Source organism: Cherax quadricarinatus, chromosome 45, assembly GCF_038502225.1.
Source record: "Cherax quadricarinatus isolate ZL_2023a chromosome 45, ASM3850222v1, whole genome shotgun sequence".
Classification (NCBI taxonomy): Eukaryota; Metazoa; Arthropoda; class Malacostraca; order Decapoda; family Parastacidae; genus Cherax; species Cherax quadricarinatus.
In genome coordinates, this window is record NC_091336.1 from 25,924,137 (window position 1) to 25,945,357 (window position 21,221).

General features: G+C 41.6%; 1 protein-coding gene across 2 annotated transcripts in view; it reads right to left on the bottom strand.

Moving 5' to 3' along the window:
• Window positions 1-21,221, bottom strand: part of LOC128694877 (mitochondrial amidoxime reducing component 2-like) — a 40,924-nt gene that overhangs the window by 19,200 nt on the left and 503 nt on the right. For both annotated transcript variants that reach the window (XM_070094377.1, XM_070094376.1), the window contains exons 2-4: window positions 18,492-18,607; window positions 14,697-14,819; window positions 5,657-5,836 (exon numbers count right to left, since the gene is read on the bottom strand). In XM_070094377.1, coding sequence (XP_069950478.1) covers window positions 5,657-5,836; window positions 14,697-14,819; window positions 18,492-18,607 — 419 coding nt within the window. The remainder of the gene's footprint in view (window positions 1-5,656; window positions 5,837-14,696; window positions 14,820-18,491; window positions 18,608-21,221) is intronic.

Sequence of the window (21,221 nt, forward strand, 5' to 3'; positions counted from 1 at the left end):
GTTTTCTTAAATTCAATCGTATTTCTCACCTTCTTTACCACAGGCTTGGCACTAGGAGCTTTCTTTGGAGCCATGGTAGCTTATTTAGTACTTGCAAGCACTAAAATAAATGGAATATTATGAAATATTTCGCTGGAGCACGTGAGGGGACCTTCGCTCACTGGTAAACAATGCCAGACTGGCTGCCGCCCCAGCTCACGCTATGGGTACGCGTCCTGGATGAACTACGACTGGCGAGTCAACCTATGAAAAGCGAGTCCATGTTTATATGAAAATACCCCTATGATTGGCGAATTTTACGATTGCCGGGAACTACGAAAAGCGGGGGACCACTGTATATATATATATATATATATATGTATATATACACAAATATACACAACGAGAAGCAATTATTACTACAGAAAAAGCGTCCTTCCTCCAAAATTTGCACCAGTCAACTATAGTGATAATATAGCATTTATTGTGGTGGAGACGGAAAAAAGAAAAAAAAAAAAAAAAAAAAAGGAGAAAAGCCAGATACAGCGATTGATAAACAAGGAGGTGACCGTTCGTCATTGTAGGAGCTGCCAGATATCACCGGCTCTTCAACACGCAAGTTATACTTTTGTATCAGTCAAATCACATATTACTCGGGTAGATAATTTCCAGTAGATCCTTCATGTGTTAGCTCAAATCACCGACCAGTATGTTTTAAAATAAGTGACCCACTGATCAGAGCAGATCGTCTGGCCCGAACCCTTGCCTGGTCCGAACCCTTGACTGGTCCGAACCCGGGACTGGTTTCAAACAGTTTCGTTGGACAATAAAGCAGACTGTAAACGGATGGGGTTGTAGGCGCCCTATAAACACAAACATTAAAAATCAGGAACGTGACGGTAAGCTGTCCAATATACAAAAAGAGTTAGAAACAGAAATACAAATAGCTAGAGCTTCATTTAAGGTTATTAATAGAATTTTCAAGAGGTTGCTAGTAGAATTGCAGTAAATCAACCATTCAAATCATTATGAAGCCCTGTGTAGTCTGTGGTCAGTCAAACAAACGGGCTTCCACATGGATAAATTGTCATTTTTGTGGAAATTGGTGTCACGCCCCTTGTGCAGATATCCCAGAACTAGCTACAAGCAGTATTAAAACAGAGAAGTGTTTTTGGGTATGCTCAAATGAGGAAAAACTGTGGACTAAAATCACAAGGGTATTAAAAGAGGACAACATCAAAGCTGCTTTCATAGAAAACCTGGAAGCTTTCTACAACAGATGGGAACATAAAATGTCTGGGCTGAATGGTACTGCCCTTGATACTGGCCATGTAGTCATAAACTGTAAGGCTGGAGGTGATGTCCTGGTAGTCAGTAAATGTGGGGCTGATAGTGCTGTCCTGGGAGACAGTAATGGTGAAGCTGGAGGTGCTGTCCTGGGAGACAGTAATGGTGAAGCTGGAGGTGCTGTCCTGGGAGACAGAAATGGTGAAGCTGGAGATACTGTCCTGGGAGACAGAAATGGTGAAGCTGGAGGTGCTGTCCTGGGAGACAGAAATGGTGAAGCTGGAGATACTGTCCTGGGAGACAGTAATGGTGAAGCTGGAGGTGCTGTCCTGGGAGACAGAAATGGTGAAGCTGGAGATACTGTCCTGGGAGACAGAAATGGTGAAGCTGGAGATATTGTCCAGGGAGTCGGGAATTATACGCAGGAAGGAATACATATAAATGACCTCATAGGGGACAGGAGCCATAGTAGGGAAACAAGTGTAGTCAAAGATAAGATAAAACCAATATTGCAAACTAGAAATACCACAGGAAATAGCAAACAAGAGGACTCCAATAGCAATAGTGAGGATAAATTACCAAAAACAACTGGTGGGAGCTCCATTGTTGGTGCTAGGGAGGATAGAAGTAAGACAGGGAAACATGCACCAACAGGGAATACAGTCACAGAAACCCAAGGCAAGCGGAAACCAAGACTGTGCACATACTATGCACTTGGTATCTGCTGGCATGGGAAATCTGGAAAAACAGATGGGACATGCAACTATGACCACCCTAGAAAATGCCATGCCCATATGAAAACAGGAAAATGCAAACTCCCTTCCTGTAAGCTTTTTCACCCTGAAATGTGTACCTCTTCAGTACAGGAAAGACTGTGCTATAACTTAAATTGCCAGGCATACCATCTAAAGGGGACAAAAAGATACAAAACATCCAGGCCAGGGGAAAACCTGGGTAGCCACAGCCACTCAAGAGGGAGAGGTTTTTTAGTGCCAGGAAGGAAAAAAAACTGGCAGGAAATGGCAGAAATCGTACACCAAATCCAGTCATTCCTGGAGTGGAACCACAGTCGATGGCCTCCACTCCAAACCAACAGATACAGATACTAATGCCGGAAAAAAAATCCCCCCCCAGTACCAACAATACCACCAGTCCGATAACATTCTTCTTTGCAAATATACAGGGTCTAAAGCCAGCTACAAACAACAAAATACCTTTCATCCGTGGACTGCTTGCAGAGGCAAAGGCAATGTTCGCGGCTTTCACTGAGACCCACATAAAGGATCACTTGGACAACGAAGTATGGATCCCAGGTTACAACCTATACAGATGTGACAGAGTGAACAGGCAAAAGGGGGGGGTTGGCCTGTACATTGCAGAGTCACTTGTTTGCACAGAACTGCTTAATGCCTCAAATGACGTAGTGGAAGTTTTAGCAGTAAAGGTCGAGAACCAAAACCTAGTCATTGTGGTAGTCTACAAGCCTCCGGATGCAACATCCCAGCAATTCCAGGAACAGCTGTTAAAAATTGACCACTGTCTGGAAAATCTTCCAGCTCCTGCACCCAACATCTTGCTCCTGGGGGATTTCAACTTAAGGCACCTAAAATGGAGGAATATAGCAAATAATATTGTTGCAGAAATAACACCAGGAGGCAGCTCTGATGAAAACTCACACTCACACGAGCTTTTAAATCTCTGCACAAAATTCAATTTAAACCAGCAAATAATAGAGCCTACAAGACTGGAGAATACACTAGACCTCATCTTCACTAACAATGATGATCTGATAAGAAATGTCACCATATCAAAAACAATATACTCAGATCACAACATAATTGAGGTTCAGACATGTATGCATGGAGCCCCAGACCGACAAAATGAGACTAGTCATGAGGGAGCATTCACCAAATTCAACTTCAATAACAAAAACATAAAGTGGGACCAAGTAAACCAAGTCCTAACCGATATAAGCTGGGAAGATATACTAAGCAACACAGACCCAAACTTATGCCTAGAACAGATTAACTCGGTGGCACTCGATGTATGCACAAGGCTTATTCCTCTAAGAAAAAGGAGGAGTAGATGTAAAATAGAAAGAGACAGGCGCTCCCTTTACAGGCGACGGAAAAGAATAACAGAGCGGCTAAAAGAGGTCAATATATCTGAAATGCGCAGGGAGACACTGGTCAGAGAAATAGCAAGCATCGAACTTAAGCTAAAAGAATCCTTTAGGAGTCAGGAATCGCGGGAAGAACTAAAAGCCATAAATGAAATCGAAAGAAACCCAAAGTATTTCTTCTCCTATGCCAAATCAAAATCGAGAACAACGTCCAGTATTGGGCCCCTACTTAAACAAGATGGGTCCTACACAGATGACAGCAAGGAAATGAGTGAGCTACTCAAGTCCCAATATGACTCAGTTTTTAGCAAGCCGCTAACCAGACTGAGAGTCGAAGACCAAAATGAATTTTTTATGAGAGAGCCACAAAATTTGACTAACACAAGCCTATCCGATGTTATCCTGACGCCAAATGACTTCGAACAGGCGATAAATGACATGCCCATGCACTCTGCCCCAGGGCCAGACTCATGGAACTCTGTGTTCATCAAGAACTGCAAGAAGCCCCTATCACGAGCCTTTTCCATCCTATGGAGAGGGAGCATGGACACGGGGGTCGTCCCTCAGTTACTAAAAACAACAGACATAGCCCCACTCCACAAAGGGGGCAGTAAAGCAACAGCAAAGAACTACAGACCAATAGCACTAACATCCCATATCATAAAAATCTTTGAAAGGGTCCTAAGAAGCAAGATCACCACCCATCTAGAAACCCATCAGTTACACAACCCAGGGCAACATGGGTTTAGAACAGGTCGCTCCTGTCTGTCTCAACTACTGGATCACTACGACAAGGTCCTAAATGCACTAGAAGACAAAAAGAATGCAGATGTAATATATACAGACTTTGCAAAAGCCTTCGACAAGTGTGACCATGGCGTAATAGCGCACAAAATGCGCGCTAAAGGAATAACAGGAAAAGTCGGTCGATGGATCTATAATTTCCTCACTAACAGAACACAGAGAGTAGTCGTCAACAGAGTAAAGTCCGAGGCAGCTACGGTGAAAAGCTCTGTCCCACAAGGCACAGTACTAGCTCCCATCTTGTTCCTCATCCTCATATCCGACATAGACAAGGATGTCAGCCACAGCACCGTGTCTTCCTTTGCAGATGACACCCGAATCTGCATGACAGTGTCTTCCATTGCAGACACTGCAAGGCTCCAGGCGGACATCAACCAAATCTTTCAGTGGGCTGCAGAAAACAATATGAAGTTCAACGATGAGAAATTTCAATTACTCAGATATGGTAAACATGAGGAAATTAAATCTTCATCAGAGTACAAAACAAATTCTGGCCACAAAATAGAGCGAAACACCAACGTCAAAGACCTAGGAGTGATTATGTCGGAGGATCTCACCTTCAAGGACCATAACATTGTATCAATCGCATCTGCTAGAAAAATGACAGGATGGATAATGAGAACCTTCAAAACTAGGGAGGCCAAGCCCATGATGACACTCTTCAGGTCACTTGTTCTATCTAGGCTGGAATATTGCTGCACTCTAACAGCACCTTTCAAGGCAGGTGAAATTGCCGACCTAGAAAATGTACAGAGAACTTTCACGGCGCGCATAACGGAGATAAAACACCTCAATTACTGGGAGCGCTTGAGGTTTCTAAACCTGTATTCCCTGGAACGCAGGAGGGAGAGATACATGATTATATACACCTGGAAAATCCTAGAGGGACTAGTACCAAACTTGCACACGAAAATCACTCACTACGAAAGCAAAAGACTTGGCAGACGATGCACCATCCCCCCAATGAAAAGCAGGGGTGTCACTAGCACGTTAAGAGACCATACAATAAGTGTCAGGGGCCCGAGACTGTTCAACTGCCTCCCAGCACACATAAGGGGGATTACCAACAGACCCCTGGCAGTCTTCAAGCTGGCACTGGACAAGCACCTAAAGACAGTTCCTGATCAGCCGGGCTGTGGCTCGTACGTTGGTTTGCGTGCAGCCAGCAGCAACAGCCTGGTTGATCAGGCGCTGATCCACCAGGAGGCCTGGTCACAGACCGGGCCGCGGGGGCGTTGACCCCCGAAACTCTCTCCAGGTAAACTCCAGGTATATATATATATATATATATATATATATATATATATATATATATATATATATATTACATGTATATATATTATCGGCAGCACGCCATTGGAACCTAAATATATACATTAAGTGCATAGGGTTTCGCTTGGTCTAGGTGTCGAGGGCTGCAGATTCTGTGTTCTTAGAAAAAAAATAGAGACAACACAGATTTACTTGGAATGGAAGACCTTGTGCTCCTTGAGGACAACCTTCAATCTGAACTTGACACTTTGGACACCCTGGGCGCCGATGGTGACGAGGTCGTCCTCCAGTGTCAGCGACACCATTGTCAATCGCCCCATTTGTCGCCCTGAGACAGCCCGGTTGTCGTCTTCCGTCATCACTAGGAATGACCTGCAGGAACGACACAAAAATAGGTACGTGTCGTGAGGAAATTAGTAAGTCCTTGAGTCACCTATAGAACACAAGGGTGCCTTAACTACAGATGGGAAACTCTAGTTGTAGTTAAAACAAATGGAAATACTCGTCACGATGAATAAGAAGCACTTGTTGCTGTGAATACTCGTTGCGATTCTTGTCACCGTGAGAACAGAATATAGAGGGCCACTTGTGAGAATAAAGAGCACCACATAACATCGGTGGCTGATGATCCAACCTGGCCAACAAGCCTAGAAAAAGAGTGCAGTGGGTAAGAGATTCGAGTCTCCTTCCAGAGCCGGTCAATAAAGACGGGAGACGTGTCTCACCAAAAGATGTGGTGTGACACTACTCTCACTTTTAGCAAATCTTTCACCCTTCGATGATTTCTTAACGCTGGTGAGGGGCTCTTAATGTCCTCTGAATCTGACCCAAAATAAATTAATACTTTATGAAACTGGAAATGTTGTCTAGTTCCATTTCTTTCACCGCTGAATGCAAATCACGCTAGGAAAGTGAGTGTTTTAATGCCTCTAACCATTTCACTACGATGTAAATGATAGCCATCTTGGAAGTCCGATTTTTTTTTTATATTTTATTTAAAACCAATACAGTTTAACATAAAACTAAAGAAACAGTATGGATCTCAATCAAATTAACTGACAAACGGATTGCACCTATATGCTCGCAAGATATTGCTGCCAAACATACAACAAGAACTTACGGCAAGAACATAGCTAAAAAAAATACATGTCACAGGGTCATGAATTGACATATACATATTCATTGATGCAAAACCTTACATATATATAAATTGTACATATAACATGACATCTGACAAAGGCTCAATACACTTGAACATAAAATATACAGAGAAGTTATATCAGTTAAATCCCATCCTTCGCATTAATCAAAAAACCAAAACCTAACATCATAATCTTACTAGAACATCTACATACGTATCCCTAACAATACAGCTTTACATATACCAACACACGAATATACAGAAAAAGAATACAGCTTAGAACACAAAAACTGAAGCTCTATACTGTTACAATAAACCCACATACATAATCTCAGACACAAATGGACTACGTCACTAAACTGTCTAGATATGTCTGTATACCATACAGACTACAACTTAACATCAAGAACTTAGCATTAACACCAAACCGGTATCAGGGTACAGACCATAATTATAAACTTTAAAAAGAATCGAATCATACATATATAAAGTATTACATAACGTCTGACCCATGACAAAGGCTCAATACAATAGAAAGGGATACATATATATATATATATATATATATATATATATATATATATATATATATATATATATATATATATATATATATATATATATATATATATATATATATATATATATATATATATATATATATATATATATATATATATATATATATATATATATATATATATATATATATATATATATATATATATATATATATATATATATATATATATATATATATATATATATATATATATATATATAGTATCAGTCATAGACACACACACACACACACACACACACACACACACACACACACACACACACACACACACACACACACACCCACACACACACGTACACACAAACAATTTCACAAAATCACATTAATCAGATGCACTGTATGCACAAAGCAAAACAGTATATATCTCATCATGCAAAAACCCAGCACGTAACATAAATACAAACTAAAACACACTTCATGTCGCAAAGAACTTATTACTCAAGAATCTTGTCATACAAGACTGATACACATCAAAATTATACATAAAAAAATCTACTATATTATACCTACATTCTGAAAAGTCTTATATCTAACATAACGAGACCTTGAGCTCTACATCCACATTTGGCTGCCATAAAGTCTCAATGAAAACCAGGAAACCATTCCAAACCCACATTCACAACACTCTCACGACCCCAACCCCCAAGGAGGCGAGCCCGCTGTGACCCCCTGACTCCCTCCAACTTATGAAAACCCCTTCACTCACTCATTATCAATCACAGATTTACGAGAATCCCTAACGTTAGCATTCTATACCCCTCTGAGAAAGCCTGATCCCACCTCCTCCCATACAAATCTCTGTTACGACACATCGTACGATAGAACGTTACCGCAAGAACCTTCCTTCTCTCCTCAATGTCCCCTCTCCCCCTCATCACCCACGACATATATATATAATCTACCATGATATAATCTAAAGCTCTTATGACACCCTCGTCTAAACCACCCATATCTAGACTTAAAGCACGCAAAACCGACACCCCACGGCCCCCCACCCTCTGTACCAACCTACTTAACCAGCACCTAACCTCCTCTAGCCCTTCACAAAAGTAAACTACATGGAACGCTGTCTCATCCCCTCCACAGATACCACACCCCCCATCCTCTACAACCTGTCTGTTTCGTAGTATCTCACCAGACGGAAGGATCCCATGCAGAAAACGAAACATCACCTCACGCGCCCGAGGGTTTAACTTCATTTTACTAAATCTAAACCAAATACTCTTCCATGCATACATGGGGAACAAACCCTCAACTGGGACAACGCACCTACCTACAAGTAACCTACACAAAACCCTTATACGAACTTTCTCAGTTCCCTAACCAACATCACATCCCTCAAAACGATTTCGCATTCCCTCAACTCCATTCCTCGATACCACATACCCAGCCTGTCGTGTATCCTTCCCATCTGCCCTGCGTTCACACCCTCACGCAACACTTCCCATTTAATAAACACACATTTAGCCCTCCGTCTCAAATCCATCAACCCCAACCCACCCTGACTTACAGGTAACATTACAACTTCCCTCCGTAACCAATCACAACGTGAACCCCACAAAAATTTGTACACCCGTCTTAGAATCCCCGCAATCGCTGTCCCTGTAATTGGGAACACAGCTGCAACATGCCAAATCTTACTATACAATAAAATGTTTACGACTATCACTCGCTGTATAAGAGTTAGGTGCTGGGGTCTCAGAACACCTAGACGCCCCATGATCCTTTCCAATAACCTATCCGAGTTTTCCTCCCGCGCCGCAACCATGTCATCCTTATAAATAATACCACAAATCTTTAAAGACACCGCCCATTCTTTAACAACATTACATCTCCCCCCCACACCCCCACCCAAGAACCCAACCCCATGCGCCTCGACTTCGCACTATTTACCTGCATACTCGTGGCACTTCCAAATAATTGCACAACCTCGTCCAACATTCCCATTGACATCCCTTCACGAATGAGAACCGTGGTGTCGTCAACATATCCAATTAAACCCAGCCAGGCCCTCCCTCCCCCCACACTTCCCTCACATGGCGTACACAAGCTTCGGTCAACCATTCTATAAAAGGGGTCCTGGAAACACGCAAACAATATTTGGGACATGGGGCATCCCTGTCCAAGGTCTCTACCCATTGCAATTTCCCTCCCCATACACCCATTAATCTGTATCCTCATTTTCGACCCCTTGTACAACGTATTTACCCACTCGACTATTTCCTCCCCAAAACCCTGTCTCCTAAGTATAACCTGCAAAGCTCCCCTTTCCACTGTATCATATGCTCCCTGCCAATCTAGAGCCAACAAAGCCGCCCCTCCATCCCCACCCTTAGCTTCCACAAAACTTCTCAGTATCCCATGTCCTTCAATCATCGACCTTCCTGGCAACCCAAACTGAGATTTTGACACGACCCTTCCCACAACACATTTGAACCTATTACCTAAAATTTTTGCAAACACCTTATAGTCTGCACACATCAGTGATATGGCTCGGCACTCCCGAAGGCTGGGCTGCCCCTTGATCTTCGGGACCAACACTACAACTGCTGTTACCTGCTTCTCCCCCAACTTACCCTTCTCCTTCATACGATTAAATAACCTAACTATAAATCCCCTTATTAACGTCCAATGTTGTAAATAAAATTCTACCAGGGGACCGTCAATACCCGGCGCTTTTCCCTTCCTCATTCCCCTTAACGCATTCTCTATTTCCTCTGCCCTAATAGGCCCACCTAAAGCCTTTCTATCACTATTTCCTAAATTACACGTCACATACGTACACACATTGTCCAGTAACGCCACATGTGCAACATCTGGGTATCACGTTTCCCCCCTTTATCAATACCCATAACACTAGAACTCATCTTCTGTACAGTACTTCTTCAAGTTACCAAGCCCTCCGCATATGCACACATCCCCTTCCGCATACGCACGTGGTTCGTATCTCCTGCCCTGCTCTATAATTCCCAACCATCTCCGTTACCTCAAAACATGGGATAGCTGTCACCGCCTGCCTTTGCTTTTGATGCCGCAAAACACACGCTGACAGCTTGTTGCCCCAAAGCACTTCTTCCACCCCTGCCTGCACCCTTACAGCTTGAAACTTTACATTTTGCAACACCCTCAACCTCCCCTTTGTTTCAGCTATTTCATCCATAGGAAAATTATTCCCACCCACCCCCCGCCCATAGCAACCTCTTAACCTATCCTCTAAATAGTTAGCCAGTCCACATTTTAAATTATTAATACGTTTTCCTTCTCTCACATAAAACTTTCTAATCCTTTCCTTTGCAACACTATCCCATGTCACAATGTCATCTACTCCCTGTTCTTCCACACTAAGCTCCCTCCATAGGACTGAAAACCCCTCCAACCTCTCCTCATCACCTAACACACTTATATTTAATTTCCAATATCTTCTATATATGTCCGCGAGCGTCCCCCACGCAACCTCCACCACCACTGCCCTATGATCTGACATTGTAGCCTCAACAGTACTGAAAGATTTCACATCCACTCCCTGAGAAAGGTACACTCTATCTAGTCTCGCAGCATATCCACTCCTAACAAACATATATTCAGTCTCCCACACCGCCCCCCCAAAGGCATCACGTAACCTAACATCCCTTAATAAATCCCTAAGAGTCACAGACATATATCCAGCCCCTTTTGGGTCCACATCAGCCACCCTGGTTACACTATTCCAGTCCCCACCAACTATTGCCACCTCTTGCAGTGCACTTAAGAAAAACACAAGATCCTAACACACAAAATCATTCTTTACCTTTATGTTATTTTCTGCCGGCACATACACACTCACAAAAGACACGCTTACCCATCCACCACCCATCCACATGCAACACCCTCCCTCCCCCTCCTCCCTCGCTTCTCTGCAAAACAAACGGGCTTGTCTCCCTTATTAAAATTCCCACACCACCTTTTAGACGGGGAGATGGCAGGGTAACTACTCGAAATCCTGCCACCTCCAACACCCTACCCTCTTTAAAATTGTGCTCCTGCAGGAACACAACATCCACTCTAGATTTATTCAGGAAATTACGAAACCAATCTCTCTTCATACCGCTACATAACCCATTAACATTTACAGACATACACCTAAGGCCTATTAAAGTTTCCACCCCTGCTTCCTCTCATCACTCTTTACAACTCCAGAGCTTGAATTTAAGTTTGACACCTTCAGAGTGTTCTCTTTCCCTCCCCCCTTCTTCTGGTGCCTCCTATCATGGCTACCACCACCTACACCACTACCTTCACACTTCACCTCAGTCTGTTTCCCAGGCCTTTGTGCAGGCGTAAGGACGTCATCAGAATCTGATGTAGCCGCCCTCTTTCTCGTGACAGTTATGTTGCACATGTTTTGGTCAGATGTTGCCTCTCGATGAACCTCCACCTCTACCTGAGAATGGTTTAATGATTCAACGGACGACTCCAAACCACCATCACGTCCCAAATTATGTCTCCGACTTTCTGGAACCGACGGCTCTCCGATGACACCTCGCTCAGATGTAACGTCCCTCTCTGGCGGTGACAGTCTTCAACACCTCCACCAATTCCTCCTCAATGTCAAGAACCTTCTCCTGTAATTGCTGCTCCTCCTTATCCACAGGAGACGATACCTGATCAGGCAGCTGGGGGAGGGACTCCAACTCACCGCCAGTCCTGTGTGCCCGATCCACTATCTCGCTCCACAAAACACCACGCCCTCCATCCGATGTTTGTTTCTCACCTGCCACCTTTGAAGCAGGGACTGCGACGTCCACCACAGGTCCAGGCACACGTCTTCGCTTGTCACAGGTCGCCGCTATGTGATCATACTCACCACATAGGCGGCATGTACGTCGTTGTCCTGGGTACATTACCATTACCTGCGTCCTGAAATCTTGTAGATACACATAGGATGGTATTGGGTGCCTCAAAGGCATTTTGAGGTTGAAAGAACCCTCTAGAAAACCAGCATAGGCCCCTGCCGCCCACGTACCATGTTGAGCATAATGCACCGTCCCATATGTCTCAAAAACTTTCCTTATATCTGCCTCGTCCGCCTCAAAGGGAACGTTGCGTAACTTGATCCACGTATAATGCCGTGAAACATCTATCATTCTTACACTGACCGCTGGTGTGACGCTAAGACTTAAGTCCTGAAACCTGGTGACTAACGATTCATAAACCGTAGCTGATAGCAGTTTGACGAAAATTCTTTGGCCTCCGTTTAATGCTACACCATACAAGTCACTATCTTGTATGCCATGTGTCTCCCGGATGATCTTTGGCAATAAGACTTGCTCAGAACTAGGCGTTATCCTTCCTTTAAGTAGCTCAATGCCTACAGTATTTATCCTGCGTCTCAGACTAACCACCATCTTGAGAATCACAGTGCACCTATGTTGTTAACAGAGGCGTGACAGCACCACTTCACACCGCTGCAGCCAGGTAACTGACAAGGGAGCTCGCCTACAAATAGCAGAGGGGTGCAGAGCACAACCGCACTCTACCGTGGTCAGGCAGCGAATGATCTAAGTCCGATTTAGGTGGAATATCCCTATCAACTTTAAAGTATAAAAAGTATTTTCCTTTACCTAAATGCGCTGGTAGAAATATTTTTTAAAATGATAAATTTTCAGATTGATTTGTAATCTTTAGGTAATTATGGACGATCGTCAACCATTTAGGCAGTCACCTCGAAGGTGACAAAGTGGAACTCATGAATGGTCAATCTAGACACTTCAGAAGTTAAATATTAGTGTCAAGGTTCGTCTAACACTGCGCCACACTATACTGCAGAATTGCATGGAAAGCGAATCTCAAGTGTTTGGGTGTCGGGAAGCGGGTGTGTGAGTCAGCACTGTCTGATAGACAAGGGATACAAGTACATATATACATATATATATATATATATATATATATATATATATATATATATATATATATATATATATATATATATATATTTGTGAATGATGAATCACGTATTGCACGCTCCCAGCAACCATGTCATGACTCTGACAAGCCGAGTCACAAGTAAAAATATAAACTCAGCACTTATCTCATGTTTTTAAGTCCGTTTAAAAAGGCATTAATGTGAGACCTATGTTTATACCGTCCACCAGTGTTTACAGCATTTGTGTACCATCCACCAGTGTATGATACACTTCTGTTGTCTACACTTAAGTGCTTGCTACACTAAAGTGTTTAGATATAATCAAAACTTTAGTCGTAACTTTTAATTTCTTAATATAAACATGTTAGGTTAGACACATATGCAACAGTTAGACAACTTTATTCCGAAACGTTTCGCCTACACAGTAGGCTTCTTCAGTCGAATACAGAAAGTAGGCAGGAACAGTAGAGATGTGAAGACGATGTAATCAGTCCATCACCCTTAAAGTCGTAGAATTTGAGGTTGTCAGTCCCTCAGCCTGGAGAAGTTCAGTTCCATAGTCAGGAACTATCTGAAGATCAAGCGAATAAAGTTTCGGAATAAAGTTGTCTAACTGTTGCATATGTGTCTAACCTAACAACCTGTCGGTATTGTATACCATTTTGATGTTAATATAAACATTTCAGAATAGTTTGCTTTCATAGACCTAAAAAATATAAATACATTTCCAATGGGCTTACATAAAATTTACTAATTCAGCACATCTTGTCATTTGATCAGAGTGCGAGGCGATACCAAATTTCTAAGATAGTTTTAACAATTGGTTTAAAATACCGACATGTTGATAAATAAGAAACTTGGGTAACATTTGGCAATATTCTGGAAACGTTTCGCCAGCCAGTGGCTTTTTCAGTCCATTGCAGACTGATGAATCCACTGTGTGGCGAACCATTTCCTCGATAAAGATTCCCATATGTTGCACAAGTGTCTCATTCTTCTATTTTGATGACAGTTTATAAGGCGCCAAGAGTCGTATTTTATTAAGGGCTGAACCCGAGTGGGTCATTCAGCCCGAGTAGTGGTGGAGGCTTGATCCTCCGTCCACTTATTCTTGCCTGGCTTCTAACCAGTCAGTGTGTTGGTGACCTTAAGCTAGGAGAACATTTCTTGGTGATATCTGAACATTCTGGTATTATAACTTAGGTCATCTCGTTGCAACCAGGCATATTGTGCTTTCCTTCTTCAAATATAAATAACTGTAACCCTTGATTACAGAAGTCTGGAAATGTATTTTTTTCTGTAACAGTAACATGGGAGGTGTGTTGTTTCGCAGTTGTGTGTTAGTGCTAATGTTTTCCTTTACATAAACACATTATATCTCGGAGACTTGAGCGGGACTGATGAAAAACCGCTATCTCCAACAATGGTCACTCAGACCAAGGTGCAAACAGCCGTAAAACAGATAAGAGTATACACGAGTAAACTTTCTCAGACAGTTAATCATGACGCATGAGTAAGACAAGCGGTTAGGTCTGTGACCAAAAATGACCCAGAAAACTAATCAATTCGCATTTAACAATCAACAAGAGTATGAGTGGGAATTAACCTGTCTTCAAGTTTTCCGTGAGCCAGGCCGTAAGAGGTGGCCTGGGCACTATTCACACTGACACCGCGACCTGATTTGAGTGGGTAGATGGTCAGTTCACTCACCTCTCCCACCTCTTCCCACCTGGAGGAGCCACAGATAAACAAGTAGTTAGAAAGCAATGATCTATAATTAAATACAAAAGTATACAAAATACAAATTTGGTGTAGGTGACTCTACCAAGGAAAAAATAAATAAATGAAAAGTACTATCTATACTGGTATATCACTTCAGAAACTACAATATATATATATATATATATATATATATATATATATATATATTTATTTTTTTTTTTTTTTATTATCACACCGGCCGATTCCCACCAAGGCAGGGTGGCCCGAAAAAGAAAAACTTTCACCATCATTCACTCCATCACTGTCTTGCCAGAAGGGTGCTTTACACTACAGTTTTTAAACTCTTCCTTCCACTACAGACTGATACACTCTTGAAGTCATTCTGTTTCGCTCCATTCTCTCTACATGTCCGAACCACCTCAACAACCCTTCCTCAGCCCTCTGGACAACAGTTTTGGTAATCCCGCACCTCCTCCTAACTTCCAAACTACGAATTCTCTGCATTATATTCACACCACACATTGCCCTCAGACATGACATCTCCACTGCCTCCAGCCTTCTCCTCGCTGCAACATTCATCACCCACGCTTCACACCCATATAAGAGCGTTGGTAAAACTATACTCTCATACATTCCCCTCTTTGCCTCCAAGGACAAAGTTCTTTGTCTCCACAGACTCCTAAGTGCACCACTCACTCTTTTTCCCTCATCAATTCTATGATTCACCTCATCTTTCATAGACCCATCCGCTGACACGTCCACTCCCAAATATCTGAATACGTTCACCTCCTCCATACTCTCTCCCTCCAATCTGATATTCAATCTTTCATCACCTAATCTTTTTGTTATCCTCATAACCTTACTCTTTCCTGTATTCACCTTTAATTTTCTTCTTTTGCACACCCTACCAAATTCATCCACCAATCTCTGCAACTTCTCTTCAGAATCTCCCAAGAGCACAGTGTCATCAGCAAAGAGCAGCTGTGACAACTCCCACTTTGTGTGTGATTCTTTATCTTTTAACTCCACGCCTCTTGCCAAGACCCTCGCATTTACTTCTCTTACAACCCCATCTATAAATATATTAAACAACCACGGTGACATCACACATCCTTGTCTAAGGCCTACTTTTACTGGGAAAAAATTTCCCTCTTTCCTACATACTCTAACTTGAGCCTCACTATCCTCGTAAAAACTCTTCACTGCTTTCAGTAACCTACCTCCTACACCATACACTTGCAACATCTGCCACATTGCCCCCCTATCCACCCTGTCATACGCCTTTTCCAAATCCATAAATGCCACAAAGACCTCTTTAGCCTTATCTAAATACTGTTCACTTATATGTTTCACTGTAAACACCTGGTCCACACACCCCCTACCTTTCCTAAAGCCTCCTTGTTCATCTGCTATCCTATTCTCCGTCTTACTCTTAATTCTTTCAATTATAACTCTACCATACACTTTACCAGGTACACTCAACAGACTTATCCCCCTATAATTTTTGCACTCTCTTTTATCCCCTTTGCCTTTATACAAAGGAACTATGCATGCTCTCTGCCAATCCCTAGGTACCTTACCCTCTTCCATACATTTATTAAATAATTGCACCAACCACTCCAAAACTATATCCCCACCTGCTTTTAACATTTCTATCTTTATCCCATCAATCCCGGCTGCCTTACCCCCTTTCATTTTACCTACTGCCTCACGAACTTCCCCCACACTCACAACTGGCTCTTCCTCACTCCTACAAGATGTTATTCCTCCTTGCCCTATACACGAAATCACAGCTTCCCTATCTTCATCAACATTTAACAATTCCTCAAAATATTCCTTCCATCTTCCCAATACCTCTACCTCTCCATTTAATAACTCTCCTCTCCTATTTTTAACTGACAAATCCATTTGTTCTCTAGGCTTTCTTAACTTGTTAATCTCACTCCAAAACTTTTTCTTATTTTCAACAAAATTTGTTGATAACATCTCACCCACTCTCTCATTTGCTCTCTTTTTACATTGCTTCACCACTCTCTTAACTTCTCTCTTTTTCTCCATATACTCTTCCCTCCTTGCATCACTTCTACTTTGTAAAAACTTCTCATATGCTAACTTTTTCTCCCTTACTACTCTCTTTACATCATCATTCCACCAATCGCTCCTCTTCCCTCCTGCACCCACTTTCCTGTAACCACAAACTTCTGCTGAACACTCTAACACTACATTTTTAAACCTACCCCATACCTCTTCGACCTCATTGCCTATGCTCTCATTAGCCCATCTATCCTCCAATAGCTGTTTATATCTTACCCTAACTGCCTCCTCTTTTAGTTTATAAACCTTCACCTCTCTCTTCCCTGATGCTTCTATTCTCCTTGTATCCCATCTACCTTTTACTCTCAGTGTAGCTACAACTAGAAAGTGATCTGATATATCTGTGGCCCCTCTATAAACATGTACATCCTGAAGTCTACTCAACAGTCTTTTATCTACCAATACATAATCCAACAAACTACTGTCATTTCGCCCTACATCATATCGTGTATACTTATTTATCCTCTTTTTCTTAAAATATGTATTACCTATAACTAAACCCCTTTCTATACAAAGTTCAATCAAAGGGCTCCCATTATCATTTACACCTGGCACCCCAAACTTACCTACCACACCCTCTCTAAAAGTTTCTCCTACTTTAGCATTCAAGTCCCCTACCACAATTACTCTCTCACTTGGTTCAAAGGCTCCTATACATTCACTTAACATCTCCCAAAATCTCTCTCTCTCCTCTGCATTCCTCTCTTCTCCAGGTGCATACACGCTTATTATGACCCACTTCTCGCATCCAACCTTTACTTTAATCCACATAATTCTTGAATTTACACATTCATATATATAATATATATAATATATATATATAATATATATATAATATATATATATATATAATATATATATATAATATATATATATAATATATATATATAATATATATATAATATATATATATATATATATATATATATATTATATATATATATGTCGTGCCGAATAGGCAGAACTTGCGATCTTGCCATATAGGACAAGTGAAAATTTGTGTATGCAATAATTTCACCAAAATCATTCTGAACCTAACGAAAAAAATATATTTGATTGTGTTTGTTTAGTATTAAATTACTGTAAACGTATTTAAAATATATTTAGTTGGGTTAGGCTAAAATAAATTGCGTTTGTTATAATAAGGTTAGGTAAGTTTTCTAAGTTCCTTTTGGTGCAAAATTATAAATTTTTGCATCAAAAATATATCTTTAAAAGTATAAGAGAAAATTTTAGAAAGGACTTAATTTTAAATGAGTTCTTGCTAATTGACCAGTTTTACATATTCTGCACGACATATATATATATATATATATATATATATATATATATATATATATATATATATATATGTGTGTGTGTGTGTGTGTGTGTGTGTGTATGTATATGTGTGTGTGTGTGTGTATGTATATGTGTGTGTGTGTGTGTGTGTGTGTGTGTGTGTAAATTGTATTTTTCTGATCCTCTTCCTCATTGTCTCCACGTAATTTTGTATGTACAGTTACTATAGAAATTATCAGTAATCTTGTATTCAAAAAAAGAAGAGCAGAGTATCGAAGAAGAGATTCACTGAAAAAAGTCTCACATGAACTGAAGATGTTGAGCAGAACGCTGCCGCCACACCCACCACACAGCCACCGCCCCCACGCCCACACTCACGCCCACACTCACTCCCACACCCACGGCCGTCTTAGTCACCATCTGAAGCAGAACGAAATATAAATTTATTCCACTTCACCATCGAGATGAAAAGAAATAATAAGAACATAAACTATTAAGAGAAAATAGAAGAAAACTAGATGAGTGTGTATACATATACTTGTGTATGTATATGTAGTATGACCTAAGTGTAAGTAGAAGTAGCAAGATATACGTGTTATCTTGTTTGTTTATGAGACAGAAAAAAACACCAATACTCCTACCATCATAGGTGTCCGTCTAACACTCATTTGGCAGGATAGTGAAAATACGGGGCCAGGCGCTGTGAATCGACCCCTGCATCCACAAATAGGTGAGTACAAAAGCTTATGCATACAAAAGCTTATGTTTCAAGTTTTTAAAATAATATACTTATGTTCTAAATCTATGCTATGAGAGACTTTTACATTAACGTGTGAATGTATGTATGTATGTGAGTGTGTGTGTGTGTGTGTGTGTGTGTGTGTGTGTGTGTGTGTGTGTGTGTGTGTGTGTGTGTGTGTGTGTGTACTCACCTATTTGTGGTTGCAGGGGTCGAGTCTTAGCTCCTGGCCCCGCCTCTTCACCGGTTGCTACTGGGCCCTCTCTCTCCCCGCTCCATGAGCTTTATCAAACCTCGTCTTAAAACTGTGTATGGTTCCTGCCTCCACTACGTCATTTTCTAGGCTATTCCACTGCCTGACAACTCTATGACTGAAGAAATACTTCCTAATATCTCTCTGACTCATTTGTGTCTTCAACTTCCAATTGTGGCCTCTTGTTTCTGTGTCCCCTCCCTGGAACATCCTGTCTTTGTCCACCTTGTCTATTACACGCAGAATTTTATATCTCGTTATCATGTCTCCCCTGACCCTCCTGTCCTCCAGTGTCGTCAGGCCGATTTCCCTTAATCTTTCTTCGTAGGACATTCCCCTTAGCTCTGGAACTAACCTTGTCGCAAACCTTTGTACTTTCTCTAGTTTCTTGACGTGCTTTATCAAGTGCGGGTTCCAAACAGGTGCTGCATACTCCAGTATGGGCCTGACATACACGGTGTACAGTGTCTTGAACGATTCCTTACTAAGGTATCGGAATGCTGTTCTCAGGTTTGCCAGGCGCCCATATGCTGCAGCAGTTATCTGATTGATGTGTGCTTCCGGAGACATACTCGGTGTTATACTCACCCCAAGATCTTTCTCCTTGAGTGAGGTTTGCAGTCTTTGGCCACCTAGCCTATACTCTGTCTGTGGTCTTCTGTGCCCTTCCCCTATCTTCATGACTTTGCATTTGGCAGGATTAAATTCGAGAAGCCATTTGCCGGACCAGGTGTCCAGTCTGTCCAGGTCTCTTTGAAGTCCTGCCTGGTCCTCATCTGAGTTAATTCTCCTCATTAACTTCACATGTGTGTGTGTGTGTGTGTGTGTGTGTGTGTGTGTGTGTGTGTGTGTGTGTGTGTGTGTGTGTGTGTGTGTGTGTGTGTGACTGGTTTTAAAACTTATGTATCTTATACTTTGTGAGAAAGATCGAACTGGTAAAGGGCTTTGTAAAATCCACTTTATGTTTAGGTTCCCCAAGAAGTACCTTTAAGTAACTGGCAGATACTTTTATTTATTTCCTGTGCGGGTATCGTTTATAACTTGCCTCTTCCAATAGCCTTCAAATTTTCAACAAAGATGGACTGTAATTATGGAGGTTCATGCAACTGTTGACATGTACATATTCATTCAGGTCTAATTTATGTAGACCATTTTTATTTTGATATCGTTGCAATAACTAGAGAAAGTCTTTTCTGATCGGCTTCTGCGTTTAACCCTGACGTGTCCTGTTCAGGACAACGCTGGAATTTATTCTGGAGTGTGTAAGTAAGTAAGTAAGTAAGTTTATTCAGGTATACACAAATACAGTTACATAGAATTATCATACATAGCAGCATATGTGTAGAGAACCTAGGATAACCCAAAAAACTCAGACAGAGTGACTTATTTCCATTGGGGTCCTGGCAACGTACCAATTTTATTTTTTAATATGCATTATTACTTTCCTTGAAATATCTTGAATATGCCTTATTAGAATAAATTGTGTCGTTAATGACTGATACTTATTATGAGAAGTATAATACTCTCAAGGTTAGGCTCTGTAAATGCAAATTCGCCAATTTAATAACATAGCAGATAAACCTGGAATATTTGGAATCTGTGCGATAACTAGACAATACATCTTCTGATTGGCCGGGCCACCACTTGGAAAAGGCCCGGGCCGGGAGAATACCGGCGAATCTTTAATAATAATAATAATCTTCTGATTGTGTGTTCTGCTCAAAGCAAAATTTGCATTGTTGCGTATGTCTCAATTTGCAAACAAGCTTTACTAAACAAAGTGGTTTCAGAGCAATTACCAAGGAATGCCTTCTCCTTTCTGATTCGCCGGTATTCTCCCAGCCCGGGTCTTTTCCAAATGGTGGCCTGGCTTGGCACCCTGTCGAGAGTGTCAGAGACCTAAGTCTGCCATTGGAGGAGGTAAAAATACCCCCCTCATCTTTGGAACTAACTAGCTCCAGGCCTAGCCAAATTCCCCGCCCTCACGGGGCTCGTAAGGAGAAACTAGGCCTCTCTGGTCTGCCATCCCCGCCCCAAGGGGG